We start from the raw sequence: 15,059 nt of genomic DNA on the forward strand, positions 1-15,059 counted from the left end.
TGGAAGAGTCTGCAAAAATGCCAATCTTTTTCCATGTTGCACAAATGTTAATGCTTCTTTGTGACCAATTATACAAGCATGCCTTGTTTTGTCTTTTATGCCAAGATCTACTCAAGTTTTTACTTCTTTAGTTCTGTTGGAAATTATGGATGTTAGCTATTAATGTTTCCTTATAGTAAAACTTCTGACAAGGATTTTCTCATTATATTCATCAAATTGTGCTCCAAGAAATTAATCTTGAATTTTTCATTTTTATTGTAATCTTAACTGCAGTTATGCTATTTTATCAAAAGGAAGAAACTCTATGGCATAGCTTGTTTTCTTTTCTTACCTTTTTTTTAACAAAAAGTTTTGTGCTACAAAATCTAAAATTCACCAGTTTCTATATGAATAAACAATTAGATAAAGCTTAGTTTGACCAAATATATTCACTTTCCTGATTAAAATAATAAACATTAAAACTACTCCCCTTCTATATTGTCTTCAAGTTTTGTACTTAAATTTCTACCAGTTTTTGTACTGTGAATCATACATAAGGTTTTATGCATTAATCTGCATGGGATACTCAGAATTTCTTTTACTACTTGTATCCTACACAGGTTAGCCTAGGTAGATCTTACCTACAAAGAGATCTAGTGTATGTATAAAAAAAAAGATGCTGAAACAGCTAACAGAGGTAAAACCAAGTACTAATTCCCATGCAATTTCTGTATTTTCAGATGTATTACAAAGGGTGGTAGCTCTTGCAGTTTTGCCTCATACTTAGCCTCAAACTATGCTTGATATAGAAAACGAAGCTCACAATCAAAATAATATACCAATTCCTAATTCTAATATGGGAAAAAACTGTTAGGAAACATTTTTTTAGAATACAGGATAAGCCATGAAGGATATCTTTCCCTTTCTAAAAATGTTACAATATTTCCATTGACCATGGAATTTTCAGTAGCATTACAACAACATGTATCAAAAATGCATGGAAAACAAATCCAGCAATATTAGTTTAAGGAATTACGAATTTTTATTCTCCTGTTTCTCATTTAACAAATGCTGAAATTTTATAGCACAGATAATAGATTAATATTCCACACATTCCCTAATTTGTTGGGTTGTGATCAGATTTAGCCTGTAGCGCAGAAATACAGTGAACTGGCCTATTCTTTTACTATATGTTAAGATAGACTTCTTTTAACTTCGGTTTTATTTCCATATACCACAGACTGAGAGAATATGGTGAAATAACAGCTTAATTTAAGAAGTTTTGTTATTCAGAGCTCAGGAAACACGGGTATTAGTTCTGAGTTAAGAGATTAAGCATGAATGGCATTGACAATGGTGGACTGCAAGACCTGTAAATCGCGTATTTTGTAGGCTGAGATACATTATCTAAAATACCATTTTGTTCAGAATGGTACAGCTGAACAAAAATGATATAGCTACAGGTTGTTTTTACATTGATTTTTCTCTTTATATTGTTAATTCTTTTGTCTTAATAAAAACAAAACTTGATCAAAATAACACAAATACTGTGCTATTTACTAAGGGTTACTTCTACAATCAAACTGCACTGATGCAAATCCAGGAATGTCAGAAGTCTCAGGGTATTTACTGAGTAGTGTGCAGTCCATAGGCTTTCTGCCAGCAGATCTTTTCATGTTATATTCACATTCTTCACAAATAGGGACATGCCTAATGAGCTGCAAGTTTCTGTTCCTAACTGTCGGGAGAAGCTGTCAGCAAACTAGAAAGGCCTGGATAGCCTATACTTAAATTCTTATATTTCATGCATAAGATACCTTGAAATATGTCTTCAAACATACAGCAGTAGTCTTAGTACATGCACTAGTATTATAGCTCAAACATTGACATTTAATGATTTTATATACACTGTAGTCATAATTACACTAAATTTCTTAGTCTACATCAAACCTTAGAAAGGGAACTAACATGTTGCTCAGGAAAGTTCTGAGACAAAATTACTAGCAAGAAAAGTGTTGATAACATCACTAATATGACAAGTTTCACTAAGTTTGATATTACAAGGACAAGAAAGATCAGAGAAATCTCTCTTTAAATCCTTCTTACTTTGTTCAGTATACATGCTCCAAGACAAATTGGAGACCAATGTTCTATAGAGTTATCTGAGTGCATCCCAGGTACATAGAATTTAAACAGTACCAGTTCAAAGAAGTACACTGATATTACTCTAATTTGGGAGAAAAGAGAGAAATGAGGAGGGAAGGGAAGAGAGATGCCATCATAAAAACCACAAAAAATGCCAGAGAAAAAACAGAATGGCTGAAGTGCCTCTTCAATAAATAGCAAGCAACATATATGTGCTTTACAAGGAATAAAACCAATCTCTGATTCCCTTAGAAAAGCCATGGGTTGCTGTTAGTAAATGAGAATATGAATAATAAATTCAGGCTGTAATCATTCTATTTTTTCTTATTTCACAGTGAAAGGTTCTTAAAAAGCCTCAGGTAACACTAATGGTATAAACAGGAAAAAAAAATGGAAGTTCATTATCAAAAAAGCCAGTAATGGTAAACATATAATACTTTCAGAACACATAAAACATCTTGTTCAGATGAAATATATTCAGCTGGTTCAAATTTATAGGCTTGAAAATTGCACTGAACAGGCTCCCATAATTTAAACATCTCATAAATAATACCGGTGTGCAAACCTTAATTATTCCACTTAACAGATTCTGCATATGTCTGACAAATTGCAGTCCATAATTGAAATTCAACTCTGCTAACATTTCTGTTCAACCTCAAAGAAAAAAAGAAGATGCTCTACTTTTTACCAAGGAACAACCATATTTACAATCACTCCTCACTCAGAAATGTTAAGTATCTTTAGTAAGGAAATAGTTTCAACACGGAAAAGTTACAATGAAATATATACACAAAGAGAATAACTGAAGAAAAATATTCCTTGTAGTGCTGTACCAGGTAGAGGCACAGCACCAAATTAGCATGTCCATACAGAGAAAGCTATTCTCCAAGGTCTATACCAAACAAGTCTTTTTCCTTCTTTCTTTCTTTTCTTTCTTTCTTTCTTTTTTTCCCCCTTTTTTTAATTGTGGTAAAGAAAACTGATAAAGACTGCTTGAATATCATACCTTTTCCCTAGACTCATTGGACACCAGTTGTCTAATATGAACATGAAGTCGACGATCTGGCTGTGTGTTTAACAGAGCCTGATGACAAGCAGATGCTCTGCATAAAGAAAATTGGCTAAAGAGCAACAATTCGGATCAAGACATGAAAAATCAGTGGATTTTGAAAGGCTGGTAAGATATAAGAGTTACAACAGAATGAACTAGAGAAGACTGTAGCCACCTGAGCTAAAATGTATTAATAGAAAGAATGCTTTGACACTCTGAAGATGGAAAATAACAGTTACAGAATATCTGGTATATTTCTACATCTACATGTATTATATATTTTATATAATTATATACACACATAATACAACTATACAGTACAAGTAAGGTACATACATTTTGACACAGCTGTAAGTGTACTTAATGTCATTCCATTCACCCCACCTCAAAATAAAGCCCTAAAGAGATCCCTTATGTCAAGGGCCTCATTTCACATACATACCTCCTTCATCACGTACTCAGCCCCTACATCCTGCAGTGAGACTTAAATAAGAGTTTGAAGTTAGGCAAATGCTCTGGTAGTGTTTAGCTGCTAAGCTTTCTTTGCTTAAAGGGAAAAGCGAACGTGAGCATTTTCCCTGTGAACAGTCAAAGTTTTAGAAATGTTTTCTGATGGAATCATTCGAAGTTACAGCAGGATTCAGAATCTGCACAGAAAGCAGGAGCAAAAGGAAACAGAGCGCTTACAGAGCTACACATCACATTGTCTCCAAAATATTGCTGGGCAGACTTTATTAAAAGGCTATACTACTGTTATCACTCTGGTATTTGCACGAATATCTTCATTAGTTAATCATACTAACGAAAAAGTATATGTATGGTTTCAGTTGCATTTGCTTCAGCTCTGTACCCACCTTCATTTTCAGACTCGCTGCATATCTTTGTTATGGGCAATATAGGTGGGGGTTTTTTAATTTTTATCGGAATTGTTCTAGACCATTCCATCAAAAAAATGACAAAGTAAAATTTCAAATGCTTCAAARTTCTGCAAAGTACCTTAAGAAAAAATTGATAGTCTTTCAGAGCTAATGGAAAATTCTAGTGTCTATTAAATCTATCTGATCCAGCTGTAAAGAAAAGCTTCAGTAAGCTGCTTTCAGAAAGACAAGATAAGCAACACATCAAACCAGACCAACAGCCTCCACAACAGCTACAGTCACCTCTTGCCTGTTCAAGAGTTTTCTTATTTTAAACATTTATGGATGTGTAATGAATTTGTTATGTAAAATTTTTATATAATGCTTGTGGTTAAATGATATGTTAAAATATGATTTCTAGATAAGTTATGTAGAAATATTCTAATGTTAGACTCCGAAGAGGTGTGCAGAGAAATATTTATCTTGTGCATACTTCACAGTATTAAATACAGCAATTTCTTTGCCATACCACAGCTGTAGCTGAAACAAAAATGGGATGGTTTTAAGTTAGGGAAGAAAGAACATTTGAACAATTTTTCCTTATTTAAGTAATCCTTGATATTTTAGCTCAGTTATACGGTGTAAAAATGCCACCTAACAGAGCTACAAAACAAAAATTAAAATCAGTTCCTTAAAAGCACTGATATATCTGTGGTGGTAGTTTTGGCAGTATCAATAAAGAAGTAGCAACTCCAGCATAATCTTTTTAGCCATGCTAACCTTTAAAAAGTAAGGTCTGAATCACACACATCAATGACTGAAAAATGTCATCAATGTTCTTGGTGTAAGCTATGGAATTAGAGGGGTTTGCATATCCAAATCCAATTGGCCATGTGGCAAACAGTGTATTTTGGCTTTCCTGAATATGCTATATTCACAGAAGAGTATACAAGGCTATCCTGGCAAATTATTCTCAAGTTTTACATAGCAAAAACATCAGTCATGCAGTGATATATTTAATTATTTTGCAAATGTAGCTGAACATCAAAGCCACATGGGGGCACCAGGCACAGAGAAAAATCTGTGGCTCTATCCTTCAAAGTTAGCTGTATTTCTGATGGGTCATTGCTTTGCTATAAACAAATTTGAAATTCCTTGGCACATCAATGCATCTCATCATCATCATGTTTTTTCTCCTTCTGTGTATATCTGCAGTGTAGATCTGGTTTTGTATGTTGCCTGTGCTTTATTTACACAACTGAATTTGTTCCCATTCATTAGTGTTTATATTATAGTCATTATCATGTACTTAAGTAGCTTTGCTAAACCATTAATTTTACCTTAAGGTTTCGTGTGGGACTATGGCTACAGATCAAGACTCCTGGCCTACATTTGTTCATTTACCATTAGCATTCCACAAAAGCCATGTGGCTGAAAAGGTCATCAAAACCTTTTTTTTTTTAGACTATAAAATACTGTCAGATTTTAATAGTATATTTGAAGTGTCTTGATATAACTGGATAGACGTCATGTAGAAGCACATCAGGTAAAAATTTCATCTTCCAGGGAACTGTAATGTTAGCATATTTTTGTTTTAAGTTATTCTGTTAAGTTTAAGCAGCAATATAAAATATAAATATATGGTTTTCTTTCTCTCAGTTTAAGTCAATGCACCTGTCGACTGCTCACAACTGCCTAGGTATATTCTGTATTTACTTAATGTTTAAATTTAGAACAACTCCAAGTACCAGTTAAACAAAGAATGAACTTGCTTGGACATTTGTGGGTGCTTTGCAAGGCAGTCCAAAGGGATTCTTGTGACTATTCTGGCTTTAAAAGACATTATATACACCTCATTATCAGTCTCTAATAATTGTTATGGTTTAAAAAAAAAAGCCCTCCAAAAACCAACAAGATGATTCTAATTAAGTCAATAAATTATTCTGAAATCCAGGTTCTTTAACATTGCAAGTTTGTGTATATACATTTGTAGCATCCTTTTTTTCCCAGTTACTGAAAAACGAACAATTCTTTAATGCTCCTTTAAGTACCACACTGGAGTTATTAATGCAGTATTTACTTAATACAGCAATGACTGGAAGTGTTTCAGAATCTAAACAAGTTCAGATACATTAAAGTCTGATTCTTTTTAAAGATTATTCTGCCATTAACAAAATGAACAATTGGATGAGAGCCATGAGAGTGTTGTTTTGTTTCATAACCTACTGTGGTCTTGTTTTTCAGCTGTCTTAAATGTTACTTAGGTTCAGTAGTACTGGTGATGAGGTCAATCGTTCTATACAAATGTTGAAAGCTAAACCTTTCTGGAGTCAGGCTTCAGTGTATCTTTCTGAATGACACTTAAGCACTGCAAAGAAAAGCCTCTTACACAGGATAGATGCATTCTCACGAGCAACATCTCATGAGCAACATTAAGGTCATGTTCTCAATACCCTCTACCCCAAAACCTCTTTCTACCAAGATAGAGCTAGAGCAAGTGTCTATCCCCAAAAATCTTTCTGTGATTTACCATTTTTTATTGTATGTATCATATTCAGATTTTTCTTAAAAACTTCCCTCATTTGATTGTATGTTCCCAAATAAAACATTTTATCTCAAATACACAGCTGGGAGTATGATGGGGTCATTTGGACGAGCTGCTCTTGTCCTCTCTGCCCTTTAAAAATAAGCCATTACAGAAACTTCTCCCTTTCCATCAAAATGGTTTATGCAAAAAGAAAAGAACAAAACCTACTTCCGTAGTGTGCTTTGGCAGCAACCTAGGTTAGCAGCTAAATAGGGGAAAGGGAGCCACGGTTGTTCCTACCTACATTAGGAAGCCACAGTTTGAGAAGAGGAATGCTTTACTGGGAAACAAAGCAAGGATTATAATGTTTAGCTTGGATCCCAAAACCTGCACATACAAATAAAATTATGAAATTGGTGCAACTAGCAATTAAGATAGCTATGTGCAAATACACGTTTATATGTGCTGCTGGAAGGAGGAACGGGGAAAACTACACCTCTGAAAATGTAATTTGACCATTAATTCCACAATGCCTCTTAACGCTCCCACTGCTTAGAGAGAATAATTTGCACTGAGCTCCTCAAATGGAAAGCAACACAGGCATATAGATATCACCATGACAGCCCCTGCAGCTCACAAGTGGTTTTTATTCCAGCGCTGCACTCATCCCTCTTATGAAGAAATTTTGCAGAACTTTCTTGATTCTAGTTATGGGTTATACTGGTTCTAAGCGGAGCAAATATTCAAATGAAAAATGATACAAAGGTCTCAGACCTCAAATCAGTAGTTGCCCAGAAGCAAGAAAGTAAATATAGCTAAGAAAATCACAAAAAAGCTGCTTCATCCAGTGCAATATTATAAAATCCAAGAGATTATATAAAAAGGATTTGCAAACTTTGATTTCAAGATATAAACAAAAATAAAATAGTCATTATTCTTAAATGTTTGATATGAAAAACACAATAATATTTTTTTTAATTTGTACCAGATGTGCATATGCAGATGCAACTTGTTCGACAATAGTCAGAAACATAGAATTAGGGAAATAACCATAATTAATAACATGCCTGCGGAAACATGTTCGGTGCTTCAAAAAGAGTTCAGGTGCTATTAGATCTAGGAGAGCCTCCTTACCCTGAAGATGTTGACAAATTTGAAGAATTTCCAAGGAGGAAAGAAAGACTGATTGGAGAAATAGATTACTTGCGTTGAAAGATTAAAGGAACCAATCTTCTGCTATCAATTTTACTGATGCAGTCTCACCAAATTTACTGAAGACATACCCACATAATCAGGAAAAAAGCTTGACTAAACAATATGATATGAGGAATCAGAAATGCCCAGTCAGCCCAGGCTGCTCAGGGCTTTTTCCAGTTGGATTTTGAAAACTTGCAAGGGTGTAGATTCAGAAATCTTTGCGCAATCTGTTCAAATGCTTTAATTATTCTCAGAGTGATTTTTTTTTCTTTATAAACAGTTGGAACTTCCCGTTCCAAATTATGGCCACCACATCTTGTTGCCCTGATACTCACCTCAGGAAGGACCCTGCTTTCATCTACTTGGTACTTAGTACGGCCAGGCTGCTGTTAGTCTCTACTATAGCAAAGAATTCACCTAAAATTAAATACGATTTAATCAGCCTCCCAAGCTCTAGGTATGACAAATTTCAAAATGATGAGATGTGAAACATTTAGAAGTCGGTACTCAAAATAGCATTTCTGAAGGAAAGTTTCCAGATTGGACTGTAGCAACTGTAACTATGTTGCAATAAGGCAAAGTCTAAAAAACCACTAACATATACAAAGAGAGACAGCCATTTCTTCATGCTTCTTCACATGCATATTTCCATCACCCTTGGTCCCTTGCTGCGTGACAATAAGAGTGCTTGAGTCAATAGAAAACTATTCAGTTGACTATCTGTAAGCTCTTTGCATGTTTGCATGGCTTGTATCACTTGAAATATCTTTGCCTTTGAAAATCAAATTCATTTTACATTCTTCTGGGTAAATGTTCCAACAGACAAATGCTCCAAAACCTCCATTTTCGTGCTGGGGGACATTTGTGAGTTCAGGAAGTACTGACCTGGATCTATCCAAACTGTTTTATCTAGAGTTAATACTACAAATACAGAAAATCAGAATATATATATTAAGTCGGCTGAAGTAAACCAATCCAGAGTCCAGTCATGCTTATATGGAGCTGCACCCAAGCCAATAAGCCCTGAGAAGCTTCCACAAGTGACCACAAAAAGGAGTTTCAAAGCACTAATAAATAGATGTGGCATCTGACTACCTGCAACACACCTCTTGAGGACTGGTCTCAGTGCAATATTTCATGCATAAATACAATTTTGGTCTACTGACAAAATACTTAATTCACCAAGTCCATCTTCACTGACTAAGCTAATATGCTTGAGAGAATTAAGAAAAAGCAGCAAGGCAACGCAGTCAGGCAGAGTTTTAATGAACTTGTTGCTTCCTCATTTTGAAATTCAAACACATGAGGAGGGAAATGGCTGGGGCATGGGTCACTGTGGAAAAAACACTGGAGGAAGGACTCTGATAGCTATCTGCCAGAGGACAAATCTGTTATCCAAGCAACCAAAGAGAGGAAGCATCATTCTAAAGTATAGAAATTCAGGACACAAGAATGCCTAACAGCGATGGGCTGCTGGAGGTAGACTGAGTATAGCTGCAAAGTTCAGATAGCAGCACTTCTTAATCAGTCATGGATAGTTTAGGGAGCTAAACCTGAAGAGCTGCATTTTTAGAGCAGAGAGCATCACCACAGAGAGACCACTGGTGCCAACTGCCTTTGCTAAGAAAGCAGAAAGATAGCAGAAGCTTGCGAGATTAGCTGATGAATGGATGCTGAAGCCAACAGAGATAATGGTCTAAAAAATGGGCACAAAGACACTAGGGAAGGTGCAGGTTTGTGAAGTGTGTCTCCCAGTGGCAGTGTCAGAAGGAGGACATTAATGGTTCTCAACTGCAATCATTATATCTCTTGGGAACACCCAGGGCAACACAGCAAAACCAGACCAACAAGATATGTCTCTCCCAGACAGAGCCAAGTGGAATTTATTATTAACTATTTAGTTGTACATGGCACCAAATGAAAAGCCAGTCACCTTACAGAACAGAAATAGATTCATAGGTGCCTTCCCCTCCTCCAAAAACTGAGTCTTTATTATGCAATGCAGGCAGAATTAGGAAAACAAATTAGGGAAACAAAGATTTCATAGAACTGCACAACTTATTAACACTGATCACAAGTCTGCATTAAACATACTCAACTCAAAAAAATATAGAAAGCAATAAACTGTTCCAAGAGTTCCTAACCCTCTTTTTTTTCTGTGGTAGAATCTAGCTATCCTGCCAAAAAGCAGAAATATAAATAAGTCCTAAAAGCAATGGAATCCTTATAGTACTCTGTCAGACTCAAAGAATATGACTTCATCATCTAAATCAATCAAGCAATAAGATTAATCAGAAAACATGAAACTTTATCAGTGATGGTCTGCAGGATTGTATGATTCCTGCAAATATAAATAAATCTATCAACAATAAAAGTAAGATTTGCTCCCCAACTCAAAGCCACAGATCAGAGCATGCTTTAATTTGGTTGTAGAGTTGGTATGTTCTGGTATGTTTTAGACAAAATGAGTCTGAATGTAAAGCATAGGCTTACTAAATTGATGAGATTGCTGGCAAATCATATTTTTGTGAAAACTCTGCTGCTTTCAAGCTGTAATATGAAAGGTTTATGTTTTTAAGTGTTACTGCTGCTACTGACCTTATGTGCCTTCCCCCTAAACTTACAAGCAAACTATGATCACTACCATCTACCAATTTGAGAGTCAAGTTAAAACCTAACTTTCAAAAGAATCAGAATGATACCTAAACACAACTTCCATAATCCTCTCCAAGTGCTTTCCAACACAATGAGATTAAACAAAATATTTTTCTTCAAGCTCTGTTTGAAGGGGATATAGGATGAAAATAAATGTACATTGCAAGATGTTCAGATAGGAGGTAGATACATTTATACACAACAAATAACTACTTTAATAGATTGCATCTCCTTGGGATTGTGCAGAAGTCCTTTCTTCCAACCTGAAAAGATCTCAAGGCATTGGCAAGGGTAGCCAGCTAGTACCTTTGCTTTATCTGCTTAGGTGGAGCATTTACAGTAATTGATTTGATGTGCTCTGCATGATTTATATTGTATTGAGATTATATAAAGGGAATGCTTTTCTACTCTTTCTCCTAAACTAGGATTAGATGGAGCTCTGCTAATAGCACACATTTTGGGAGAAAATGTAAATGCCATTGTTTGTGAATGTTACTAGATGATTTTGTCCAATAACAGAACAAAAATATTTGACAAGTCATTGTAGCTGAGCCATTTTACATCTCACCTAATCAAAACTGTTAAGAAATCAATTCTTAATATAATGGTTTTGCACCAGCTGTGTAATCTCATTCACAACTTTACTTCACCTTTAAGTGTTTTCAAAAGCCCTCAAGACCTTCCCAGGAGGAAGCTTGGGAAAAAAAAAAAAAAAAAAAAGGGCATTTTCTCCTCTGCTTTGTGTACTACTTTGTTTTGAGCATATTCTCAATTGCCAGTGCAGTTCAATATGTTGAAAATTTCTATACATCTTACTTTTTTAGGCTGCCATTGCCAAACAGGCCCTTTTATTCACTGAATAGAATTATCTGCTAGCAATAAGGGACATTTAATTTTCACATCAGGTTGCAGAACAGTTTTTAAAGTTACTATAAATACTTCTTTACTTTATAATCTTTTATTTCACATAGAGCTATGCATAGAGGAATGATTATAGTAAACAGCATCTGCAGACTTTTGATGTATTCAATGAACATTTCCAGCTTTACCTAACACTGGATTTCTTTTAATGAATAGTTCACATGGCATGTATCAGCTCATAAGTTTCATTTTCATTTTAGATATGCAGGCCATAACATCTTCTGCAGCAATTTATAACATTGGGAAGGATAAGACCATTTTAAAAACATAAATATAACATTTAATTCTTAATGCCAACACCATACTCAATGTGCTACAGGAAAAAAAAAGTTCTTTAAACTGGTAGTAAAGTTTTTAGGCTTCTTTAAAGGAGAAAAAATCCCCAAAATCAAAAACAAGCCTGACATGACTATAATACTGTTTCACAATTCACACACAAACCACAGATTTCCAGTTTTCTGTTGATAGAGAACAGCCATCCACAGTGTTAAAAAAGCAGTTTCCCTGTTAGTTGCCCTAACAAAGTTTCAAACTATTCATACACACAGGCATAAATCAAGAAAACAACAGTGGTGCAAGATGTTACATGTAAGTTATACTAAGACGTTAAAGAAAACCATCTGGGCATAAAATGTAAGTATAGCTAGCATACAAAAACTAGGAGGAAAATAAAACCAACCACACATTTCAAATACCCAAAATATAGACCCTTTATTCTGTAAGACCATTGAATTTTAACTCCAAGCATCCATTTCAAATAAAATGCACGGAAATAGCACTGAATACAGAGATAGTACTGCATCCAAACAGCTCTGAAACAGAATACAAAGGTTTACATTCATGGCTTTTTGCTCATCTTTCAATTTATATAAGACATAAATTATGAATAAGATACTTCCTTAAAATAGAAATCATCAGGAAATCTTCAATGATGATTGAGAATCAAAGCTGAAGCTTAGCAGCTTTTTTATATTTCAGTTGCACTTAGAGACCAAACACTGAGGCAGCATTCACACAAGACACCAAGAGAACTTGCCTCAAACAGCTTATAACCTAAATAGACAGGGCTAAGGAATACCACTCACCCAGCTTTTAAGATACTGCCAGAAAGAGAGAGTGACATCTCCAATCATAATGGGAAATTTCTATCAGAGTTAAGCTTAAAAGGTTTGGTTTAGCTTACTATATTGATGTATCTTCTGGTCCTGAATGACAGAGCAACCCGGACACGTTTTATAGACCCAAGAGTTTTTAAATACTCCTGTAAAGCAGAAAGAAAGAACAAAATCAAAAAAGTAAATACACATCTCATTGGAGATTGCCTCAATGAAGGAAAGTTAGAAAATAAACCTCAAAAGGTACTATGATTCGTAAAGCTACCATGTTTCAGCACTATCTAAACCAAAAAAAACCTCTTCTAGTAATAAAATAAAAAACCTAAATCTTGAAAGTATAAAATACGAGAACTCAGGACTTTTCATGCTGACTTAGTTCAGGTCACTTGCATGAGCAACATACTTGAGTTTTGATTACATAGCTACATTTTTTTGTTTATTTATTTACTTTTAAACAGGATGCCTGCTTGGGTTTAACTTAGTTTGTGGAAAGAGGAGTAAGGAAGATTTTAAAAACAAACGAAGTACAAATAGCCAAGTCAAAACAACCAAAAAAAAGCTATACAAAAGTCTTCTCTCTAGGATCTGGTACCTTTGGTACCAGATGTGTACCAGATGTAGTACCAGAACGGCACACATTCATCTTCCCTTAGAGCTAATGTAGTAATCAGGAGCCACCAGACTGTTATCCTTGAAAGAGCTCAGCTAACAGATGATGAGACTCAGTTTTTCACTGATTGCAGAGAGATTTATTGAAACAGGGAATCCTGGCTTCAGCTCCCAATTCAAGAAGGGAGTACATGATCCCAATTATAAATTGTACTGTGACTGCAGCAAATGATGGCTTAACAGCATTTAGAGCTGAAGTTTAAAATCCTCATGCAGTTTGCATAAAACAGATGTGAATTTTCAAACTAAACAGAGTTTTGGTAAGAGGAAAGAAGCTGAAACAACTGCAGAAAGCACTGTCTTCCCCTGCTTCTGAGGAATCAAAAAGCAAATGATGGCTGTCTGACAGTTAATGTAAAAAATTTCAATTTTCTTGCTGAGCTGTTCTCATTCTTTTTCCAGCAAATCTTCCCATCCTGGTTTTTATATTTTTAAGAAACTCCAGCTATGTGTGACTTTGCTGATAACCCTATTTAACAATAGGTTTTTCCTCCACAGATATGCTTTTTGATACATTCAGTTGTGTTGAAATTATTGTCCCAGATATTGTAATAATTTGCCTGGAATCTGCATCCCTTCTTTACCCATTTATTTCTGTATAGAAGCCCTAATGCATCTGTACTTGGATCTCAGGTCACCAATGTGCTTTTTTCTCCTTCCCCTCCTAGATAATGTAACATGGCGCAGCCTGAGCCATTTCCTGGTGAGACTGTCTTTTCCAAACAGATCAGTCTCTGAATTTAATTGCATTTTGGCTTCATTATGCTTTAGTTATTATTGGAGGCTGCTCATATTGAACATGTTTTGTATAAAAAGAGTTACACTGTGAGCTATTTATTCTGTCCAATGTCCAGCAAAAGTGTTTCATAGTATATTTTCCTTTTTTAGTCAATCTTTTCTAAACTATTTGATCTATCAGTGCCTTCAGTTTCTCATCTGACCAAAACTATAGCCTTGACCACGAAGAATACAAACAACTAGAATGGAGGAGGGAGGAACTGCTTCTTCTCAGGCACACACAACATATCTAGCAATTACATCCTTCTCTTGGTTTTGCCCTTTAAGTTGATGTTATAAAGCAAACAGTAAAATGAAATAAAAAATAAAATAGCTTCACGTCCTTTTCAGGAAGGCCTGTATAGCCCAATGCTCTTAGAGTCTGTTCTTTAGCTGCAAACAATTTATAATGATCATTAATTTGTGAGGTCATGGTGAATGTCAGGGAGGAGAAAGTAACAAAATAAAATACTGCATAAAATAAAAGTGTTCACGAATAGCTGGCAATTAGACCTGAGCCTTAATAGAAAACCATAAATTTACAGTAGATTTTTTTTTCTGCATTAGAAATATAACATACCCCTTAATTAAAGTTTATTATGTTTCTGTTAAGGCATTGACATGAATCTATGTAGAAAGAGGAATGGAGATTTATCATGCATGATATGGCATTGCCTTGAGTGGTGCTGGATTGAGAAGTGTTTTTTAAGAACAGTTTGAACTGTGACCCAAACTTTTCATGAACAACATTCTCAATGGGTTCTCATACACTCAGAAATTACAGGAACTGTTAGTCTGAAAAAAAAACCTATCCAGAATATCAAGGAAACAACTTCTAAATTTTGGAAAAATACACACGAGAAGCAATAATGGCATAGTGCAGTGGTACCAGAACACTAGAATACAGTTACGAGTGGATCAACTGAGGATTCAAGGAAAACCCAACCAAACAAAAACAAACAAACTAAAAAGCTTCTTATGGTTTTAATGTAAAATCATGGGAGATTTATGCATATGAGAAGCATACTGAGTTTAAACAGCGTTATGCTCTTTATCCCACTGAGAACCGCAATATCTGGACATTTGGCATAGCTGCTGTGCCTGTGTATAGTCACAGTTTGCTAACAGGAACCACAAACAATACCTCTGACAACTGTAAATCTGTT

At 35.1% G+C, this 15,059-nt stretch overlaps 1 protein-coding gene across 1 annotated transcript in view; it reads right to left on the minus strand.

The window, feature by feature from the left end:
• Positions 1-12,565, minus strand: part of PRELID3B (PRELI domain containing 3B) — a gene marked incomplete at its 5' end in the record, with an annotated part of 66,216 nt that extends 53,651 nt beyond the window's left edge. Inside the window, one exon of the mRNA XM_085314266.1 lies at positions 12,516-12,565. Coding sequence (XP_085170392.1) covers positions 12,516-12,565 — 50 coding nt within the window. The remainder of the gene's footprint in view (positions 1-12,515) is intronic.
• Between the last annotated feature and the right edge of the window lie 2,494 nt (positions 12,566-15,059).

This window comes from Rhea americana, unplaced genomic scaffold (assembly GCF_003343005.1).
Source record: "Rhea americana isolate MKP2758 unplaced genomic scaffold, rheAme1 scaffold_4, whole genome shotgun sequence".
Taxonomy (NCBI): domain Eukaryota; kingdom Metazoa; phylum Chordata; class Aves; order Rheiformes; family Rheidae; genus Rhea; species Rhea americana.